Genomic DNA, 22,328 nt, shown 5'->3' with positions numbered 1-22,328 from the left:
AGATTCATTAGTTTCATTAATAAGTAGTACTGGAACAGGTATACCGAATAAAGTGACCCGTGACCGTATGTAGCTGAGTTATTTACAAAGTAAATTACACACAACTTCAGAGAGCAACCAACAATAGCGCTCACACTACAAAAAGACTAAACACTGAAATAAAAGCTAAACTAAAATGAGCAAATCTACTCCAAAAACTCCTTAAAGCTAAATTATGCTGAGGAATAAATACACAAAGATTATTAGTCTTTATTTTACTTGATTCTAAAAACTGATGCCATGTCTTTGGCCATAAATCGAACAATTCCAATGACTGTTTCGCAGCCTCCACAGTGGCTGTGTGGTGAGTAAAATGTTTTTCTTTGGAGAGATATGTATTAAGCGTAATAAGCAAAAAGGGACACCTCAGAGGTGATGAAGCCATCTGACATTTACTTTATTGTTCAAACATAATTTGGTATATCAGCTGCTTGTCTTTTAACAATTCTTTAAATTAAAGGCAAACATATACAGCTTCATCTTCAAAAACATGCAGCAGTGTAAACATGAGGTCTAGATAAAACTAGTCTGGGATAACAAAACTGTCATGACAAAAGAAAAGGAAGCATTTTGTCCATGTTTTTTCTTAAACCAGCAAAACCTTAACTTAGGGGTCATCATTTGTGACGATCCGCTGTCAAATAACCAAGATGTGTTAAAATACAGAAGCTAAAACCTGAAAAAATAAATATGATGGACTGACAACATATACATTATTTAAAAAATGCATTCCTATACATGACTAGAAACTTGCATTTCTTAAAAAATAGCTGAAGAGAAGAAATGATATCCAACTTTACTGAAGAGACCAAAAAACCGACCATGTGATTTTCTTGACTTAAAAACAACAGCTGCAACACTGCTTTGATATAACCAACAATCCAATTGCTCATAAAAGTTTACAGAATTTTTTTTGAGGTGACAAAAGGCTGTACGGGTAGTCTGGAGGTTCCTAGGTTTGAACGATAGGGTCAGAGATGGAGTGCGCAACAGAGCTAAAGTACAGTTAATTGGCGATTTCCCCCCCCCCTCAACCCCTCACAAAAGAAGTAAAGTCACTGTTGACCTCACGCTGTCAGATTCAATCCAGACGCACACCTCCCTGTCTTACGAACTCTCACTTCAACAGCAAACTTCACGCTATGCTATCTACCATCTCACTGGAATCACATTGGCATTGTACTGCATTTCAACGTCTAGTGTTGCACATTTACATGTTAGCAAAAGCACTCGTTTTCAGTGTCGTAGCCAGCACCCTAGGACACTAGGCCAAGTTAGCAAAACCTGAGTATGAAAACAACGAACAAGAAAAAAATCATGTGCCTTTGTCGCCACTTAATAAGAGTCATAGAAGCCAAACCTGATCAAAAACACTGGCTGTGCACTTGGAATAAGAAAACACATTAGCAACGTGTTGATATTCAACATTACAGTGATGTTAGGCTCGCTACTCTGATCCAAGCTGAATGTTTATAACTTTTGCAATCACAGACACCTTACTTTACTCCTGTCTGTGTGAAATTACTGGGTATAGCTGCTAAACGTTCAGAATCATCCTCTCTTTAAACCTCACTTTATGAAATAATGGAGAGCACACACAGCATGCAAATTTAATGAAATTCAACATCAAGTTTGCTGCTTTGGTCAGTGCTTCAGGAGCTGCAACTGCAAGACATTAAAGAAACTTAAGGACAAAGCTAACGCATTGGATGGGAACAGAAATAAAGATATTGCACCATCATGCAACTTAAAATGCAATTCAAGTATTTGATGATGCCACTGAACAAGCCTTTAGCTGAAATATGTTAATGCAGATTTGATCTCAGACGCCCTTTCTGCCCTTTTTACATTAGTGGGTCAGTAAGGCACCGGTATGTACAGTCTTGTGAAAAAAAACCAAAACCAACTTTGATCTGTGCATTACCTGTACCCAACACCACCGGTTACTCGCTACGCCTAAATATACAGCTTACATAAGTGCCTTACAAACGTATTAACGATAATGCTTCCTTTCAATCATCCTTATTTTTGTAACATCAATTAACATAAATATAACCTCTAAACCAACAAGTGACTCTGTACAACCTTTTTTTGAATATATGTTACTCATAGCCTTCCACCAGCAAAGACAGCCATCACTTGGCAGCTTTGTTGTTGAGCTCAAAGAGACCCAGGATGTCCAGCATGGCCTGTCTGATGTTGGTCCCAAAACGATGCGAGTCCTAAAAAAAAACAACAGAAGAAAGAAATGCAAGAAGATTCCAGTAAGCTTTTTCATTTAAAATGGCCATTAAAGAAGGAAAAAAATGGAAAATTAGTGAACTTACAGTTTCTGGGCTTGAGTGTTTGCTGGAGATGTGGAAGTTGATGTGGTTCTCACCAAGAATGATGTAGGAGATGCCATAACCATCATCAGCCACCTTGTGGGCAAAGAAAGCGAGAGAGTAGACTCTGAGCTTATCCCATACACAGTAATACATTTTTATTGCTTTAATATTTCAACTTTTTTTTCTAATTTAAGGATTATACAACCTTATGTGTTTTGTTGCAGGAAAACTAACACAAACAGCTGTTAAAGACACTGTGAAAGCTGATGGACAACTTACTGGACCAAAACCACCTCCAGAGGACACATATTCTGGGTGTCTGACCAGATCGAACAGCTCAACCTGCTGCAGAGGAGTCTGGCTGGTGGACAGCTTCCATGGCTCAGACAGGACCTAAATGTAAAGATTTATGAAATCCACAGATTAAGTCACATTATTGTATTGGTCGTTCGCTCGTAACTTTTTTCTATGTATGAAAAAAGTTTATAAGAGCAATTATGGGCATTATTCGAGTACCTGTAACACACAAAACTTGTGAAAACAAGCTCATACCTCCTTCAGGAAGGGTGAATCCTCTCCGAGGTATTTGGAAACCACATAGAGGCAGAAAAGGTGGCGATCGATGCCCTGTCCTGTCATTGCCAAACGGTACAAGTTTTGGTGTTTTTCTGCCGCCAGCTTGAGCAACCTGAGACGCTCTTCTCTCTGTAGAAAGAAATACGAAAGGAACAGAAGTGAAATATGACAAATAGTTTAATAACACAATAACAATAATAAAGTGAAAAAACAATAAGTAAAAAAAATCGGTAGCACATAAATGAAAGGAGGGGACTTACTGTCTCATCTCCGACCATGGCACGAACAAAGGCACAAGTCTCCATGGTGCAGGAGCGCACCGTTTCTGTTCGACCTTCCCTGAACATACGAGTCATGGAGGCTTCATAAGTCAGGCAAAACTTCCCTTTGTCCTGTTGAGAGAGTAGAATTACATTTAATTAAATCACGATTAAAAAGAGAAAACATTTTATGTAAATATTTTTTTTTTATGCATTAACAGTAGAAATGATTACAAAGGCCTGCGGCTTTTAGGAGGTTTATGTATTATTATTAGATATTAATTAAAATGGTGTGACCAATTAAGAAACATACCACAACTAACGTGCAACACCAATGTTTTGTGTCATATTATTAATTAAAGTGCAACATGAATAATTAAAAATAAAAGTTTTAATTCGCTATTAAATCCACTAAACACTGCTTGACTGCCTACAAATCTATGCTGGCCAGCTAGTTGTGACTGCCCTCTGCTGGAACTTAATTTAATTGCATGCGGCTGGAAAGCGCTGGCTTCTGAGAAGTTACATCTACACTTTTAAATATGAGATTGATTTTATAATATTTTCTGTAATATATATATATATAAAAAACTTATTTCAGATAAGGATATGAACAGGAAAAAAAATGGTAGGATGCGGGAACTTACTCTGTAATGGGCCAGCTGCAGGGCAATCTGGATGAAGGCATCAGGACTGGTGCGGCATTTCTTAATCAGCCCCTTTCCAAAGTCAGTGAAGGGGATAATGTGACAGTCCACATCATCTGCCAGAGCTTTGGCTACTGTCAAAGAACTCTCGATGGCCTCCTGGCACTAGAGGAATAAAGGGAACATAACTGTATGTTTTACTCAGACAAAAATATCTATTTATATATATGCATTTTATGAAGAAACGTCAAGATGATTAAATTATTAGATTAGTTTTAGAAGCTATTTAAATCCAAAAAATAACATCCAATAAACAAACATCTATATAGTTAATTAAATCCACTCTGGTGTACTTAGCTTATGCTTCCACAAGAGGGAATCCAAGTTCTGCTAATATAAAATTATGGTGTAAAGTAAAAGATTTTCTACCTCAGCAGGGATGGTCCACTGCAGCCTTTGAGGGCCGGGCAGGTTAGGATGGGGCTTCCCAACACAGTGACCATCTTCAGTGTATCCCAGCTTTGGATCCATGGAAAGTACATGCTGCAAGAGAGTCAACACTTTAACTCATCTCACTCAAAAGTTTCTGCTGTTTTTCTTGCAATGTCTTCTTGCAATTTTGCTTCTGTACACCACCACGTACACTAATTTTAAATTAAAAATCCTTTTTAACACTTGGATTTAAAAAAAAAAAAACATCAGTAAATAACTGAATGAGTTACTGAGTCACTTAAGATGCTGTGTTAGGCATTTACTGCAGCAGTAACCTTCAGATGCGGCTTGCATGCTTAAAAGCATGCTCTATTAAGTTGAGATCTACGGCCTGAGATCTACGGTAGTTCACTTCTTGCAGGGTATATTGCCATGGTAACTTATGCTGTGAACTGTTCCAGACCAGCAGGTATGAAATCACCAGAAAATAGCGTCACCATTCCTAGAAGTCTCTTGGACAGTGGGGGGGAGTGTAGGAGGGTCTAAAGTGTTTCAGTAGTGTCTAAAGTCTATTTCCCTGATGAGCATCAGTAATAAATTCAGAAGCAGCTTTGTTGGCCACAGTTTTGCAATAGTAATTTGTTTTTCTATAACATATGATCCTAAAAAGGGACATATCAAATTTGCATGTAAACTAAGCCTATGTTTGAATTTTGTTTTCATATTCAAACTTTACTGCCAAACGTCACTGCAGTCTGCAGAGACTCTTATTCTTTTATTCACAGCATGTTTAAGTGTGATGTAGATTCTCTGCTGGGGATATATATTATATATATGCAGCTTGTGAAGTCTTAATAAAACTTCTGAACAAAGCACAAACTGTGCGTCACATTGTCACAGGAATGTCCATGCATTAATCTGTTGATTTAGAAAATGTTCTTCTGCTTCATTCTAATCTGCTGCCAAGTCTCTTTTACACTACTGGAATTGCAGCTATTGTAGTAAGTTTGTAGGTGACACTCGCAGGGATCATTTTCTGTAGAAGAATAATCATATGATGACTCTTAGATTGGTTAGATGCTGCCAGCAGCACCACAAGCTGATAACCAGCTTCATGTGAATGCTTATCCTGATTGCCAAGGCTTAGAGTAAGTGAATCCAGATAACAGAAAGGTATCCTGGGCATGCTGAATTCAGCAGTCAGGTAACCCTGTTCCACTGGCTGCCATACATGTCCATCATAAACTGTTTCTCTCTTTCTCCATACTTCCCATTCTTCCCATCATTCTGGTACAAGTTAAGCTCGGTTTCATCTGTCTACATTTTTTTTCCAGAAATGTGCAGGTCCTTTAGATGTTTTATGACGTATAAGTATAACTTGACCTTGTTCTTAAGTATAACAAGTGCACTTTTTGCAAATCCTCTGCTTTTACCTTCATGAAGGCATCTTTAGATGGTAGATTTTAACAATTTTAACAATAACACGCCTACCTCCTGACTTGGCTGTACTGATTGTCTTTAGTAGTCGTCCAGGTGTTTTGGTGTTGCTCACCAGTAAATTACTCATTTACTAAGACATGAATGCATCAGACTGTTGGTTTGGTTACTTTTAAAGTTTTTGCTCTGATTCTTTTGATCTGTAGAGGTGCAGAGTTAAAATGACAAAACTTGTGCCTAAATATTTACGGCTTTAACTATATAATATTTCTCGTGATATTACGAGATACCGTATTTACTTTTTTCCACAAAACCAGTGACTTACCTCCCACAGATGGCCAACAATCGGAGCATCTGCCCAGGAATGCTCTGCATTCAGTCCCATCGTACCATTCTTGTAAACTATCATATTAAAGGACTTATCAAACCACCTGAAGGGTTACAAAATATTATTAGGTTAATTTGCAAACAGGTTAATGCCACAAACCTACTGAAAATTGGCCATAAAATCTATAAAGTTTATCTCCACCTGTCGTAGCATTTTCCATGGAGCAGGGACTTGGCATAAATGTCCAGAGACTTGACTGGGTTTTTTGCATCGTAGCGCTGCTCTGTATCATCGAGGGTGAGGAAGAAGGCTGCCTTTTCTACAGCATCCAGAGACTGCTTGTTCTTTCCACGGCTGAAGAACATCTCACGGGCCTTTGCCCACGGTGTCCTAACAAGGTAAAAACAAAAAATATGTTCAAAAAGTAAAGCATAGACATAACTGCATGAGTGTAAAATATGTTCTTTTAATCTTTCTAACAGAAAGCATATAAAAGCTGGAGCTAAGTGTCATTTTTGCGACTTTACAGTAGTTTTAAAAAGATTTCTTTACGCATGTTACATAAATACGCGTACATTTTTCTTTGTCAGTATGAGAAAACTGTGAGCCGTCAATACCACACTCTTTATTACTCCGTAAAAATGTATTTTACTAAGCTTTTAGAAAATGCTTGTGAAATCGCTTTTAATTTAATTGCTTTTTAATTACAGCTGCACTTCAAACAAAACAAGTTAGTGGTTAATCTTGTTGCCATGCTTGAAATATGATACATGCCCAGGCCCATATTATTAGCCTATTTTAACATGACTTTGATGTCTCTTTGATTTCAGGTTTATTTTCTTTATTTCAAATACCAATTTGCAATCACATTTTTAATTTCTTAAAATATATCTTTCAAAATAAAGTTTAAGTTCTACCAGGAGTTTTTGAAGAATACCAAACTCACTGATTCAGCCTATGACCACTGTAAATGTCCACGCATTGCCTACATTGCTGTACTTCCTGTCATGCTACACATTAAAAAGTAAAATTGTGTGGCCTCATCAATCCTGGCTCCAGCTTATTCTGCAATGATACCCACCTATCCCCTGCAGTGAGTGCTGCTAGTCTCTCCTCTCCTGGCAAGGGCTCCGACTTGTCTGCCAAGATCCTCTCCATCTGCTGCTCGATCTCCCGTGGCAACAGCAGCCGGCCATCATAAAACATCCACACCTTGAAGTAACGTCCCTTATGGTACACAACTATGTGTTTGCTCTCATTCACGTGCTGAAGGGTGTCTAGAGGAGAAAGAACAATGACAGGAAGAGAGAAAACAGGAAAACAAGAAACACAGATGAAGAAAATCTGTGGTTGTGGGGGAGAAGGGTATATTTATATTTGTACATGTGTTGTGTTTTTTCTTTTTAAATAAAATAACTTGCATACCACACATCATGTGGGTGACTTGTGTGTATAATCAGAAATGCATGTTGTTTAATGCCAACATCTTTGTGAAAAAGGAGAAATAATTATAGAAATATCAAATATCAAGTGGATGTTGCATTATTTTATTTCTGGTAGCAATACAGATGTTAGTAAACAGTAATTTGCCCCAGAAGTAAAAAGATGTGATATCCAGTTTTCTTTTAAAAGAAAAACATAATTCATTTACACAATACAAAAACTAAGGCGGGTTGAAATGAGGAGTGCAGCAAGTGGGATGAAAAAGGGAAGGACTGGGAACAAGAATGTAGTTGGGAACACAATGCTTGTTTGAACAACAATGTGAACAAATGTGGGAAGCCAGTTTCAAAGCTTTACTTGCATAATCTCATTGCTACTGTGTTATTTTACTACAGATTTGGAGCTTGAGCACTCAAACAAGCAATGTACTTGGTACTGGTAGGATAAAGGGAAACAAATACTTACACCAAGAACAAGCCAAATAATAATATTTAGCCTACTGTAGTTTCTTATAGTAAGGACCTCCATCAGTATGAGTATTCTGGGCCCAGTATGCCACAGGGCTGAATTGGAAAGCCGTTCTAATCACTGCAGCAACTCAGATCTTTCTGCTTACAAAGACACTGAATACAACTTATTTTATTAAATTTATTTTTAAAAGCACACTACATTTTTCTATTTTTTAAATGCCTTCAGTCTAAAAAGGTAGCGTTAAATACCTTCTGCTGGGTCCCATGTGGCTGCTAAGCAACACAATTTATTATTATTGTACATTTATTATTGTCTTGGCCTCGAGTCGTTCAGGTTTGAGTTTTTAAACTTAACTGCTCATAATCTTGATTAGAGGATTTTTACCTCTTCTAAGAAGCTTATATTTTTTGTAGTAGCTGCGTGCACGTCATTGTGCCTGTAAACACGGCACCTCAAAAAGTTTGGAATGAATCAAAGTAAACACTTGCTGATTTTCACTGCTTTACTTTACTTCTTAAATTACGTTTAAAAAGAATAATTTTATGTATTACAGAAATTCAATCTACAAGGCCAGAACAATGTAATCTGATCCATTTTTTTATAAAGTTTCCAATTAAGTCATTTTAAAAACAGGTAAAGTCATGTACTTTAAAACAAATGAATACATCCCACTGTTTTTGACAGCATTGTTTTAGTTAATTGCAGTTTGCAGGATTTTTTATTAACGTACAGCTCTCTTTGGGTCCTGACACAGCAAAAAAACAGTTCTTTTCATATTTATTTTCTAACTGCACTGTCATGAATTTTAACATTTAACATGCAAACTAAGAGTAGACTCTGAGATGTAGCTCTTGTGTTTTTTTGCACTTTCTATGACCATTGCACGGTCTTATCTTGGGGTTAATTTGCTGAGACATCCCTTCTTAGGAAGGCTGTGAGACTGTGTTAACACACAGCAGAATATTCCAGACCAGCAAGCAGAAAGAAAACAACAAGTTCTAAATTTATACAGGTGATCACACTTGTTAATGATAAATTAATCACATTTGATTAACTGCACCTGTCTACTACTAACTCCTTTAATTCCTATGGCAGCAGTAACAGTGTACTTAATGTTTTCCAGGACTGTGAAAACATTATTCTTATAATTCTTTCGTAAACTGTGTATTATAGTAAATACATATTCTGCATATTTTATTTGCATGAAAAATATACTTCTTTTATTTATTTATCTAAGACTGTTTGTCTTCTAAAACTTATGAACTATATTTCAGTGACATGCAAATTAGTCCTTGAATGTGCACACAGCAGCACACATGCATTATCAATTCATAGAGGTCAGACTTCCAACTCAAACTGATGGACAAATGTCCTGAGGAAAAGTACAGTTGGAGTAGAGGAGGCGCCAGCTAAAGACTCTACCTGTTTCTACACCTGGGACACGAGTCGTGTTGAACATATGCTCGTATTGGGCTGAGCACATGGGAATAGTGTGTAGGAGCATGAGCTGAAAAGCAAAAGGGGAGAGTCAAACACAAAGAGATGACAAACTAATTTACTAAAATCCCAGAGAGAGCCGCAGCAGACACACACCTACATGACCAGGAGACTGGATGAAGTGCAGTGGGAGTGATGAGGATTGGTTTGATAAGCAAGGTTTCCAGGGAAAGAGACATGAGCGGAGTCCAGAAACCAGTGGCTTACTATCTCAAATACACCAGCAAAGCCCTGATGCAACAGTATTTTTTAAGAGAAATTTGAAAGCTTTTAGAATATTGTGACATAATGTATCACCAAAACAAATGTGAACATTCCTATGTATTAAAGCCAATAACAGCACAGGGCTGTGCTGATGAGAACGAGTATAGTAATCAGGGTTTCCAAAGGCTATTGCAACAAACATGACCAGGGTCACAGGGGAGAGGGGGGAGAGGGCACGATGGAGACGTGCCCTCCTCTTACCTGTCTCCACACCGGGGATGCGGGAGGTGTTAAACATTCTCTCCCACTGAGCTGAACACAGAGGAACCTTGTTCGCCAGCAAGTATATCTAACGCAGCGTCCGGCACAAAACAGTAAAACAGAGACAATCGAGTGTGAGTCTGTAACAGAGCTAGCTCATGCAATGGTCTTTGCATAAATGCATACAGTTGGATTTGGTGAAAGGTAAGTGGGCATTTTCACAACATATTTTGCTATTGTGCAAGTGTAAGAATTTGCACTTAGGCATCATGCAGCTTGGTGAAGGCAAGGGGCTGACGGGGATGCAGGAATAAATGGCACTGGGGTGGGTTCGTTTCTTTACTAAGCTTTTAGAAAATGCCTGTGATATTGCATTGTTGGTAATTACAACTGCACTTCAAACAAGCAAGCAGAAAGCACAGTGCATGGTTAGTTACGGTAAGCTGAGGGTGACAGAGTATAAATATAATAATTCGTGAGATTGTGGATAACAAACTTACATCAAAGCACACAAGAAATGGTCGTTAAAAGATAAGCAGCTTTTCATTGTAAACTTAAAAGAAAAACACACTGAGATAATACCTATTAATCAGTAAAGTATGAGTTAAATATTTACATGGAGCCAGTGTGAATGAGTAGGAAATTTATATTACAACTATGTACGCTTCACATAGTTCAACAAATCATTAAATGTCAAACAGAGGAGCTCTGTACTCACAGGTTTGATCTGAGCTCTGTCCAGTTTTCTCCTGTACAGCATGATAGAATGAATGGCGTTACCTGCCCTGGCAGCCTGGACGGAGGTGGGGAACACGTACAGGAAATCCTGGAGAAACAGAGATGATCAATAAGAAGTTCTCACATCTTCCTACAGCTTGTGAGGCAACAGAAACATAATAACTACCACTTAAGCTGCACATTTAACCTGTGCATTAAAAAAGTCAGATTGTTGCTTTGTTTTAACTGAATCTTTGTTCATCGTTGGTAAACACAGATGTGTGACCAGTTTTGAAGGTGAACTCAATGTGGAGTGAGGTGTGTACCGTAGTGCAGTGAATCCTGTGCTAAATTCTTGGCATTGTTATTGTTGTAGTTCCACCGATAGATCACACTAAGCAAGTTGCCAACGTCTTATCTAAACCGGTGCACTTGTACTTTTGATAGCCGATTAATTTATTGAGTAATAGGTTGTTCTAAATATTACAACAATACCATAAACATTTGCAGCTCTGTTTTGTTTTAACCTGTTGTAGCACCATTAGTCTTTCAAATATGTAAGCCTAAAGACTGAGATGGCTCATCTGGGAACAGGGACAGTATAGAAACTCCTTCCTTCTTGCTCTCTTACTCACAAGAGAATAATCTACACATCTGACAATTTTTTTTCACTAGATGCCTTTCGTTTCCAACACTTTCAGCAATTTGCGCTTCGACTTGTCTCAAACCACAGACTTTTCGAGATGTTAGCCGAATGTGTTATCCACTAAACTATACATCTGGCAGCACGTGTGGTTTTAATTTTTGGACACACTGGAGTTGTGACTTAATTAAGAGGATGAGTTGTTTACTATGTCAGGTGATGAGAAAATGTGTCTTTTATGTCAATTTACACTTTGCCTATTCATACTGTATTGTCTTAAAAAAAGAAAATCCAAAGAAAATGATCTTAGGTGTGATCTAGATTGTACAACTCAGTCTGCAAACTGGTCTTTGAACTTGAAGTCTGCAGCTAGCTTAAATCAAACCTCAGATAATGTGTTGTTCTTACAACAGGTAAAAGCTAGAATTGATACAAATGTAATCTGGCCTTTGATTCATTGTAGTTATTTTGGTCAAAGACAATTTGCATAGAGTATAAAGAGGGTTTGTAAGCAAGAGCATGGATCCATTTGTTCCGGTTTTAGTGACAGATTTACGATTAACAACTGCACACAACTGACACATTTGCAGTGTCCTGACTTTGTCACTGATCCAGGTAAAAAAATGGGAGGTTTAGATTTATGCAGACACTGCGGCCAGTCAACCCATCCACAAAGTACAGATGCTGTAATTAGGTGATTGGCTGCCAGGATTCTGAAGACTTGACGTCTTTAACTCCAAGACTACAAGACTTCAGCTATAACTTGCCCTGAGAAATTATAATAAAGTATATTATTACTCGTGGACACACGAGGGTTAATGTTGCAGAATGCATATCATTAGGGTACATAGCATTTAATAACTTGAAATTTTTCTAAGTTACAAATTAGATTATGTGTGTAGCACAGAAATACTCTCATTCAAAAGCCAAATATGAAAATCGAAGTTAAAGGAAGTCAGTTGAGTTACATTTTAGACAGTTCACACGTAGAAACAAACTGAAAGTGTTCGTTCCATTCATTCAAAAGCATAAACTCAGAGGTCATAGTTTTTTGTTATTTGTGCTGTTCTTATCCAGTATATATATAGTAGCAATAAATAAATTAGTCTCAAATGTTGAGTTTCGTTTTGCAGATAGTGCCGTGAAGCTGCTCGAGTGTTTGCGTTACTGTTTTTTTTCTTTTACAACATTGTGTAACAAGTATGTCACAAGATAACTGCTGATTACTCTGCAAAACTTAAAGATCACACACAAAGAGTTAATAATTAAAAGGCTAAAAGGGTTTGTATGCAATTCACAACCATCCACGCTTTTGGGGGTCAAAGTGGTGATAAACGGGTCACGTTAAAATGAAAACTGCTCAAATTGGAGCTTTCAGGATTTAGCCAGGTGTCAGGGGAAAAAAAAAAAAAAACCACACACAACATGCCTTCAAACACTCAGACCATCATGAGGAGACTACCTCACTATTACCTAACAGAGGTGGAGTTGCCTTACCATGGCATAATAGTTACTGTTCACCATGATAGGTCCACGGCCTCTCAGGTAAATATACTCTTCCCACCAGTCACTGACCTGTGACAGGCAGAGAGAAGGGGGGGAACAAACAGAAGTTTTCAATGCATTGCTTTTCAGGGTAAGACTGACCTAAGAATCATGACAGTGTGAAAAGTCAGAGAAGAGGAACTCACATAGTTGGACGCCCACCAGGACTTGAGTTTAAGGTACCACTGCAGCCTGGGACCCAGATTCTTCTCAAAGTCTTGAGTCAGGCCTTTCATTCGTTCAAACTGCTGATCATCCATCAGTGGGCGCACTGACTCCAAGTACTGAAAACACCAGAAAAATCAAGGTAAGAAAGAGTGAAGCAAAGAGTATCTGACTTAACAAAGAGCACAAAGGGCAGGAAAAAATATGCAGCACACAGTGTCTTCTCAGACAAACAATCACAGGCAAGAAGGTCACTTTCCAGTCACTGCCCTGTACCACAGAGTTTTGTTTTGTTTGTTTGTTTGTTTGTTTGTTTGTTTTTGGGGGGGGGGTATCTTAACTGGTTTCCTCAATGAAAACCTAGAAGTTTTTTGCTCTTCAAAATGCAACTTTGGTGCCAGTCCAAAGCCTAGCACCTTTATCAGCATGATCATCAATGTAGATAAAAACACCAGATAAGAAATTACCCTTTTGCAGGTGTCCTTGATAGAAGGAACAGGTAGTCGTGGCAGAGAGTTCTGGAAACTGTACAGCATTGGTTTCCGGCCAGAGAACACCTTCACTAGAACCTGGACAAGCAGAGAGATAAGGCAGTTTGAAGTGATGTTTTGTTTCACCTGGAAACCAGCAAGGTACGAGGCAAAGTCCAAAGACATAACCAGCAGTAAATAACAAGATGACACAAGTAGCACTTTGAGTAGGGCCTCCACAAGATTTGCATTGTATCTCTGCCTGGACCTAATTGTCATAGAAAGTGACTAATTTTTGAACCTTAATAGCATTATAATTTAGCAATAATTACCTGCTGTTTAGAACTCATCTTATAAGTAAAACAAGCACACATGAATAAAATAATGTTTAAAATATAGTATAAAACCTCAGCCCTGTTTAATGTAGAACATTTTATTCAGCATATGACCAGTGAAGACACTCACAAGTGCTTAATAACACTGTTGCAAAAACAGCATTGTTTATTCAAGGCAATAAGGTCCATCTCTATGACATTCTACCAATTAGCTCCTCTTCAGTGACTGGAACAATGGAGCACATTATCTCACCATCCAAATGCGACTCGACCAGGACAAGGAGCCATGACGTTCTTCCATCCATCCATGCCATGACAGCAAGGACTTGAGGACAGTCCTCATAATCATTATTATGGTAACCCACAGGCTTGTGCCCACTAGAATTCCTCCGACTATCCTCTGGCTGTCTGTGGACATATATCGGCTGTGGACAGAGAACGAAACAGGAGGAAGGACAATATAATGTTAAACATTTAACTGCAGAGTGGACACAAATTATGGTTTTGCTTAATAGGGCTTTACAAAACTCAGTATGTTTTTGTAAGTTAGTAATCTGACTGAAGAATAAGTAAAGTGCTATGATGTTCAAAGTAATTACATAAACAAATTATTATCAACCTTGGCCAAATGAGCAATCTAAGACTGCACTACACTACAACAGCATAGTGAAAACATGGGGCAATTACTGTCACACAGCTACTTCCTGACTTGGCGATGTCCAAAGTCAGCAAAGACACACTGACTCATGACTGATAAATGATGTGTGTTATTTACTCTGATAGGAGGACTAAAACATTTTGATGAATTTACTGTCAGCAGTAAAGTCCTAAACCGCTGTTATGTAGTGTAGCCAAGGTTAATGAGGACAGATCTGATCATGCAGTAGATTTTTCTGTATTTGTAACTTAAAGGTTTCAAACATTTTAACACCAACAGGTTGTACTTGTTACTAAAACAAAAAAGAAGGTTCCAGTACTCTTAATATTTCAGACATTCTTCAATAAACTAAAAAAAAAAAAAAAACCACCATCAAAAAACAGCCGACTTGACTTGAGAGCACTGTGGATAAGAAAAACATTAAAGGCTTTGCGTGTTCAAGACATGGTTGCACAGTATTACTAAACATGATCAACATTGTTGGCAAATAATAAAATCAGTTGTGGCAGGTAGCTGGGAGAAAATGAGTAGCAAACAGACTAGTTTACAGACTCATGTAACACACAGACCTGTATGAAGCATGCGCATTATTGCAAATGTTGTAACATCTTTAAGTATGAGTCAAACACACTCCATTGCCAACGCATTTGGCAAAATACCTGCTTCCAGCCAAACAACACCTAGCTAATTCCCACTGCATTTGTTTACCTGCTTTCTCACTTATCATTGTGCCACTATGTAAAGAAATGCGCATGGTAGTTAGGGTTATACTTAGAAACAATCTACTTTAGAAAACACTAATAAAAGTTATTATTTTTTAATAGGAAAAAAAATGTACAAAAAGCCATATAATACCAGGATATCACCTCGTGGGATCAGCTTACCTGATGGGCATATGCTGACCCAGCTTGGTAAACAGCCCCAAAGATGGATCCAGCTGTTTAAATTTATTGTAAGCCATGTAGGACCCAACCACTATGGAGAACCCAGCTGGGCTGCCCGGGTACACACCAGTCATTATCCCATTCTGTGGAAATGTAAGTCAAATTGGGGATTAAAGCAGTCATATAGGGCCAAGGAGATAAAATTAAATTACTTCATAACATGTTATCATGAGTTATGAGGATACATGTGACAAATCATTAATTACATACATGAAACAAAAGAGGACTGTGTGAAAATGCTAGCAGGTCTTTGGGTTTGAGTCATTCACTATGGCGGTGTGTAAACAGATAACTAGGCCAAAGGCTAGGACACAAAGAACGGGCAGGAAGGTTAGTGTCACAGCTGACTGTTTGTGTGGGAGTCTATGACCTTCTAGTGTGAGCAATCTAATAAACAACTAAGAATTACTTGGGATCTTGTAATGTTAAATAGAAAAGAGCTGTAATGTTGTGTGCATAGCCATTACTATACATAAAACCTCTGAACTTTGCTCTTGGGTTATTTTAATGCCTCCCACCTTGAAGCGAACAAATCTTTTCTTCCAGGAGTGGATGCCAGAGAGGTAGACTTGGCGAAGAGCCTCATGAGACAGGTGTAGATCAATGCCTTCAGGGGTGACTGTGAACTGAAAGGCCACCGCCTGGTGCGCTTCTGCCATGGTGGCTACTGATGTACAGGGTCACTGAGGACAGTAAGAGCAAACAGTAATATTAGCAAAGTGAGAGTTTGAATAAAGTTTATGCCAAAGATTTAAGGACCATCATGTCAATCAACAACTGATCCAAATCTTCATTCTTGTTCCTACAAACTCTTCTTCACACAGCTAAACACAGATAGTAACTTCAAGAGTGGTTACACACTACAAGGTTCAACACAGCGTGTTGATCTCTAGATAAGGCTGTGAATGATTGGTATAAGCCAAATATCAGAACTATCCCTCAGCTTCTATCAGTGTCTTGAAAGCATTTGTCCAACACTGCCGATTATCTACCATTTTTAGATGTAATCTGTTTATCTGCAGGGAATCAGCCACAGGGTTAAAAGGGTTGCTGCTGGACTTTTAAAACAGTTGAATGCAGTTTCACTGACACCTGCACAGTCACTCACACAATCTAGGTTTAAAGGCAAAACTAGTGCTAGTTTTAAATGTGGAGCAGTTGTGCACAAGCACAAAGCAATCCATCTGTCATGTGAGGAAGCACCGACACAAACATTTTTAAAAACCCACTTCAAAAATAGAAATTGTGACTAAAGCACAAATCATTTTTAATTATTATTATTACTTTTTTGCATTAGAAAGAATTCACAATGGGCACTGCTCTCAGCTTGGTAAGGATCATAAAAAACTGTGTATCCCTTTTAGCAACTATTGTGATTGGATTAGCGTCCTTCACAAAATGAAAGTCATGTGTATCTTTTTAACTAAACAGGCTCCTGCAAACTGAGATCAGAGGCCACACACAGGTGGGTGACCCCTTACAAATGTCTGAACTTTGAACTGGTTATACTGGTAGTCCAACATAACTGATGTTTGGCATGAGGCCTGTCTTGTTTTAAAACCGTCAACCCTAGTCAAGATATGGCTGCATAAATAAATAAAGTAAATCTTTTCAGCTACCAGAATTATCTACCCCACCCATTCGTTTTGGAAAAATTTGAAACTAACTTGTCTCAGTAAAAGGCAACACTGGGAAGTAACCTTGATCAAAGCAATGTCTGGTCTATTGTATTTGAACAAGTGGGTCTTCCAGCTTACTTACTATAAAAGACTCCATTGTAGTTTGTATATTTATGAGGCAACCAAGAAAACAATTAACAAGATGCTTTTTTATGAACAAATGAGAACCAGTTGCTAGCGCCCTGGATATATATTTTTATTTAGATTTAATTGTTTCTTGCTACAAACAGAAAGCAACTGAATTAAAAATGCTTTATTGGCTTAGAAGAAACATGAATGAAATTGACAAGCTGTGCACAAATTCTGTTATATTTTAAACATAATTTATAAGACTTCCTCAAATAATTCTTCTAATACACAGATCATCTGCTTTGTCATAAATTTACCATGGAATAAACCTCAAAATGACTAGCATGATTCAGGTTTTACAGATTCAGGAGAAAATTAATGAAGCCCTTATTTCCAAAGAGATGTCTCTCTGCAAAGACCATCTTCTTTTAAAGGATTTCTTTCTTTTTTCCTTTTTTTGTTACAGGGTCCACTTTTATTTCATTCAATGAGAGCACTCTGAAAGCAGTACACGTCGCTTCTTCCACTCCTCTGAAGGAACAGCATCCACAGAGCAGCGTTTCAGCAGCCAGTCCCCTCCCCCCAGCTACTTTCCAACATCACATGATCCACCCTGTGCTGCAGAAACTAGGGGAAAGGTCGCAGCACAGCGCCGCTTAGATGCCGCGTAAAACTGGCAACACAGTACTCAAGAATCGTCCTGTGCCACCCAGCACAGTCAAATGTGGTAACAAAGGAGCCACTGAAAACATAGCCTTTGCTGTGGATGTCGTATAACCGGCGATAAACATTTAGGTCTTTGCAACCATTGCAACTAGCCCTTGTCTTTATGCAGTTACTGTACTACTGTCTGCATTATCATTATGGCTGCAAACACCACACTCACCCCATAAAACCAACCGTCATTACCGAACACTTACAGGCTCATAAGCTAGGCCCACATATGCCGGTTACATTTGTAAAATTATATCAAATATCCTCCCACGTGGTCTAAGTGAAATTAGGTCACCAGTGTGTAACCTGGACATAAACACAGTACGTGTTATTTATTTATAATAACAAATAATTAACCCTCTCGGTCCTATAAATTGTGTTTTATTGTAGTTTATGAATGTAAACACGCTCCTACAACAAGGACACCACAAGCCAGCTTTTGCTGACCTTCACAGGTAGGTGACATTTATACCCACACCCTTCACTACATGTGTCCTCTGGTGCAATCAAATAATTTGCTCTCTAAGGTTCACGTCCGCGTTACTTTACATTACAGTTACATGCGTTTTATAATGCGATGGCCACTAAAAGGCCTTTATTTGGACTTTTGCCGACATAAATGTTGGGAACAAGAACATAGGAATCACCAGGGGAGTCTAACATGAGAAGGAATACCAAAAACAAAGAAAGAAAGAAAAGTCATGACAGGTGAAATGTTTATATTCATACAGATATGCAGTAGAGGCCTCTTTGACATGCATTCCCATGACCTGCTGTTAAAATAGCTTTGAGTGCAATGGACCGTTTCAGTGGTTTAGGCAAGATGCTTACATTGAAGTTGATCTCTGGTTTCTGTAGGCCAAGCTGCCACACAGAAAACCTACAGCTGCGTGAGTGGGTGAGGGAAATGGCCTGAACGCCATGCAAACACCTCACAGCTCTACACACTACGCCGACAAGGTACTGCAACAAATTGACAATCACGGATTTCACTTGTCTAGCCTGTAATATTTCCCCCCGTAGCGCACGTAGCTCTGCATTTTCCCCAACTAATTCCAAAGGAGCACAGAAGAGAGACGGAGAAAGAAAACAGTGTCATGAGAGGCCGCTACGCACTAAGAAAAAGAAAATACGCACAAAGCTTTGTTGTCAGTGTGGAAGAGCAAAACTTACAGCTGTGAGGAGGATGTGACTCTGGCTGGCTGTCGGCAGGAACTGCTAACGTTTAACACTCCTTATGAATGAGAGCGCAGACTTGTATACACGGACTGCCCATTTTGCTACGTCACATATCTCAATTTTCGGCGGCCTCCATATATAAAGGTGGTTAAAACAGCGCCCCCCTGAGGACTCCCGCTCTACAGAAACTATGACAGCTGGTAACCTGTGCAGAGACATTACGCTGGAGATGGGATCAGTGACACCATGACCATGCCATAACAGGTGAAATGTGGGCTGTTAAGTATTGTATGGGGTTGAATATAATGTCATGGTGCAATCCTGTTAGAGCTGATAAGGCTGTTTAATGCTTATTACAGTATGACAGGTGTACAACTGAATTTTATGGCAAAGTTATAAATGATCTTTATATAAAATTGTCAAATTGTAAGGTCCGTTGTGGAAGAGCTCTGATTTCAGCTTTTGAATGAGTGTTTGGGGTGCAGAATATGGAATTTGCCCTTGATGGTGAGGTGGGTGGAGTTCTTCATTGATGATCTTTGAGCTGGTTAGTTTATGATCATCCTCAAAATGAAAATTTGCCCTGGTCATGTAAGCTACTTTTCTTTAAACGTGTCAGGAAATCAAACTCCATTCCTCCATGAAGTTTGTAGGTCAAAGAGGCTCTTTACTCAATATCTCTCAACTAACAATGTTATTCCATTCACTGCTCCACACTGGGAACGCCACTTGTATCTACGAGTTCATTGTTTGTTCTTGGCAAGCTTCAATGCCCCACACTGATATCCAATACATGGAATGAGGAGATAATGTTGGGGAAAGTGTATGTCTGACAGAAATAAACTGCTTTCTTCAGTTCTCAGTGTACTGATAGCTGATAGTGAATTTATGTTAAGCCACCCACTGTTTGTATAGGTGACAAGGTGGATGGGTTGTTTTGTTGGATAAAGCATTGGCAGTAGTTAGGGCACTGTCTTAAACAGAGTCATTACTGTTGTTCCTGGTGGAAAAGCCATGTCCATCACAGGTTTGAATGTAGCCTCTGCTGCTGAGCTATTTATTCAAACTAAAATATAAAGACATATGCATCATCAGGTAACAGCAGGAGGTGTTTCTTGATGCTCTGCCACCCTTCTCCTTGTTGGATCAGCCCATTTAGACTTGAAATTTTGATGTCACAGTGAAAAATGTCAAATATCCTTTGTTTTTCTTCTACTCAAGTCCAGGAAAGTTTTAGTGCATGCTCGTATTTGCTTTGGGCAGTGAGTGCAGCAAAGTTGTTGGCAGAAAGGTAAAGCTGGTGCCCTATATAGTGGGCCTGCACATAGTTAAAAAGGGAAAAAATAAAGAAGAACACCAAGACTAGACTACCAAAAAGCTGCACCATGTTAAAGGGATTATAATCTGTTTTTGTCATTTTTAATTTTTAATTTGTTAGTGTGCTTAGAGTTATTTTACAGTCTAAAGAACTACTTCTGCTTTGACCTCAACTGCATCAGAGTCTGCTTACTGACCAGCTCCGAAGGAAATGAAGCAACTGCAATCTATAATGTTTCTGCCATTGTGTCACAGTTGTTGAAAAGTTTTCTGTCTGGAAGAAATTTGTGTTTTTACTGCTGCCAAACATTGCCATCTCTGACACTTTGTCCAGAGCTCACTATTGCTGAAGTTCTGCTCTGATGTTCCATCAACAAAGGCTTTGTTTTGGTATGCTTCTAATACATGTCAACTGATGTAATCTTGGACTTAACCAGCTGCAAAAGTTATTATAAACCTTTTTTGGGATTCTCTTGGAAACTTCTTTTTACATTTTGCATTTGGGCATCCTGGAATTATTAATTTGTTCTTTCAGATAGCTTAGAAATAAACATTTAAGCATTAAATATAAAAATTCCTCCCTTGAATCATATTTCCACAACATTTTTGAGAGGCCATATTGTGAGGCATTGTTTGACCACAGATCTAAATAATTAAATTTCCATCTATTACTTTTCTTATTTATCCTTAACCTCCTAAGACCCAAACTCTTCCACAGCATGCATTTTTAATTTCTCTTTGATATTTGGGCATTTTGAGGCCTGATGAATGTAAAAAACAAAGAATTACCAGATTTTTTTTAAACCTTATTTTTGTTTTTAAGAAAAATAAGAGCCACATATGAGGATATTCGTTTAGAATTTTGATAGAACAGTAGCAGTATAATGTCCTTGTAAGTGGATATCAGGCCCATGTAGAGCAAAATTGAGTATTTTAGTCTAAATAACCCAAAATGTGATGTCCACATATGTGGACGCCAGGTCCTAGGAGGTTAAGTACCCCTGTCAAAGTACCCTTCAGTATTGGCATTGGATCCATCAAAGTGTGAGTGTTAAATAAAATTGCTTAGTTATTGATAAAAATAAAAAAAAACACTGTATGAACATGAGTGTGAGACTTGAAGTATAAACCGCTTTGCATGTTCAAATTAAATAGAAAGGCACTATACAAGTGCCAGTCCATTTACTATATACTTGAATATTGAGTTGCAAAACACAAAGAAACAAGGAACACCACTGAGAAGATTCATGAATGAAGTCAAGAAGAATTGGTGTGACAGAAGAGGATATGGACAGGGTGAGATGGAGACTGGTGCTGCTTTTTATCACCATAGCAACAATCCCAAAAAGGTGTATCAGCCGAAGGAGGGGAAAAAATAAAATCCCTGATCACTGAGCATTTCTTAGAAGATCAAATGTTTGCTTGTCTAAATATGTAAAAACCCAAACCTTATTTATGGGATGCAGCTCAGCTTTCAGTATCACCTGCATAGCTACTGTTTATCCAACAGAGGGCGCAATATGACTTTTCTTGGACAGAGTTTCTCACATTCATTTTCCTAGATCTTTTTAAGTCAAATACTCTACAAACTCTCTAAGAACACCAGTGCGTTAAGATGCATTATTGTTATAGCCTTCCTCAGCGCTTCCATCATTCTTCTCTGACAACTCAGTACGCAAGCTCAGTACGCGAGCTGGGGAGATTTCCGCTCTGAACGCGCAGGACATGAACGCAATATGAGGGAAACGACGCAACAGCTCCCTTGTTGACATTTTGTATACACTTAAAATTGACAGCCTACCGTGTATTCGCCTTTACGTTCCTCCGTGCAACTCAAACACGAAAAACACGTCCAAACTTTGGATTCACGAAGACGTAAGGATCCCACGGCTGCTCATGCGCGTGCGTCATACGCTGTCACTGGTTTGCAGCCTGTCAGACAGCTGCAGCCAGCTCGCTCGCTCGCGGCAT

The 22,328-nt window shown here is 38.6% G+C and overlaps 1 protein-coding gene across 3 annotated transcripts; it reads right to left on the bottom strand.

Moving 5' to 3' along the window:
• Window positions 1-411: 411 nt before the first annotated feature.
• On the bottom strand, window positions 412-22,292 carry cpt1ab (carnitine palmitoyltransferase 1Ab (liver)). 3 transcript variants are annotated; one of them, XM_005942862.3, is made up of 19 exons: window positions 22,159-22,292; window positions 15,918-16,082; window positions 15,340-15,482; window positions 14,051-14,222; window positions 13,460-13,561; window positions 12,974-13,111; window positions 12,780-12,857; window positions 10,641-10,748; window positions 9,923-10,010; window positions 7,128-7,323; window positions 6,248-6,436; window positions 6,044-6,149; window positions 4,279-4,392; window positions 3,850-4,014; window positions 3,203-3,334; window positions 2,919-3,071; window positions 2,646-2,759; window positions 2,367-2,459; window positions 412-2,261 (listed from the first exon to the last, which is right to left on the bottom strand). In XM_005942862.3, the coding sequence occupies exons 2-19, from the start codon at window positions 16,056-16,058 to the stop codon at window positions 2,175-2,177; spliced, it is 2,319 nt and encodes a 772-aa protein (XP_005942924.1). In that variant the 5' UTR covers window positions 16,059-16,082; window positions 22,159-22,292; the 3' UTR covers window positions 412-2,174. The 3 variants fall into 3 exon arrangements, with proteins under 3 accessions (XP_005942924.1, XP_005942923.1, XP_005942925.1); XM_005942861.3 differs by lacking the exon at window positions 22,159-22,292 and adding an exon at window positions 19,035-19,159; XM_005942863.3 differs by lacking the exons at window positions 9,923-10,010; window positions 22,159-22,292 and adding exons at window positions 9,383-9,467; window positions 19,035-19,159.
• Window positions 22,293-22,328: the final 36 nt, after the last annotated feature.

Source organism: Haplochromis burtoni, unplaced genomic scaffold (genome assembly GCF_018398535.1).
Source record: "Haplochromis burtoni strain Fernald_Lab_line unplaced genomic scaffold, NCSU_Asbu1 Contig_259, whole genome shotgun sequence".
In the NCBI taxonomy this organism is placed as follows: Eukaryota; Metazoa; Chordata; class Actinopteri; order Cichliformes; family Cichlidae; genus Haplochromis; species Haplochromis burtoni.
The sequence above is the reverse complement of the archived record's forward strand: the minus strand, read 5'-3'. Positions and strand labels throughout refer to the sequence as shown.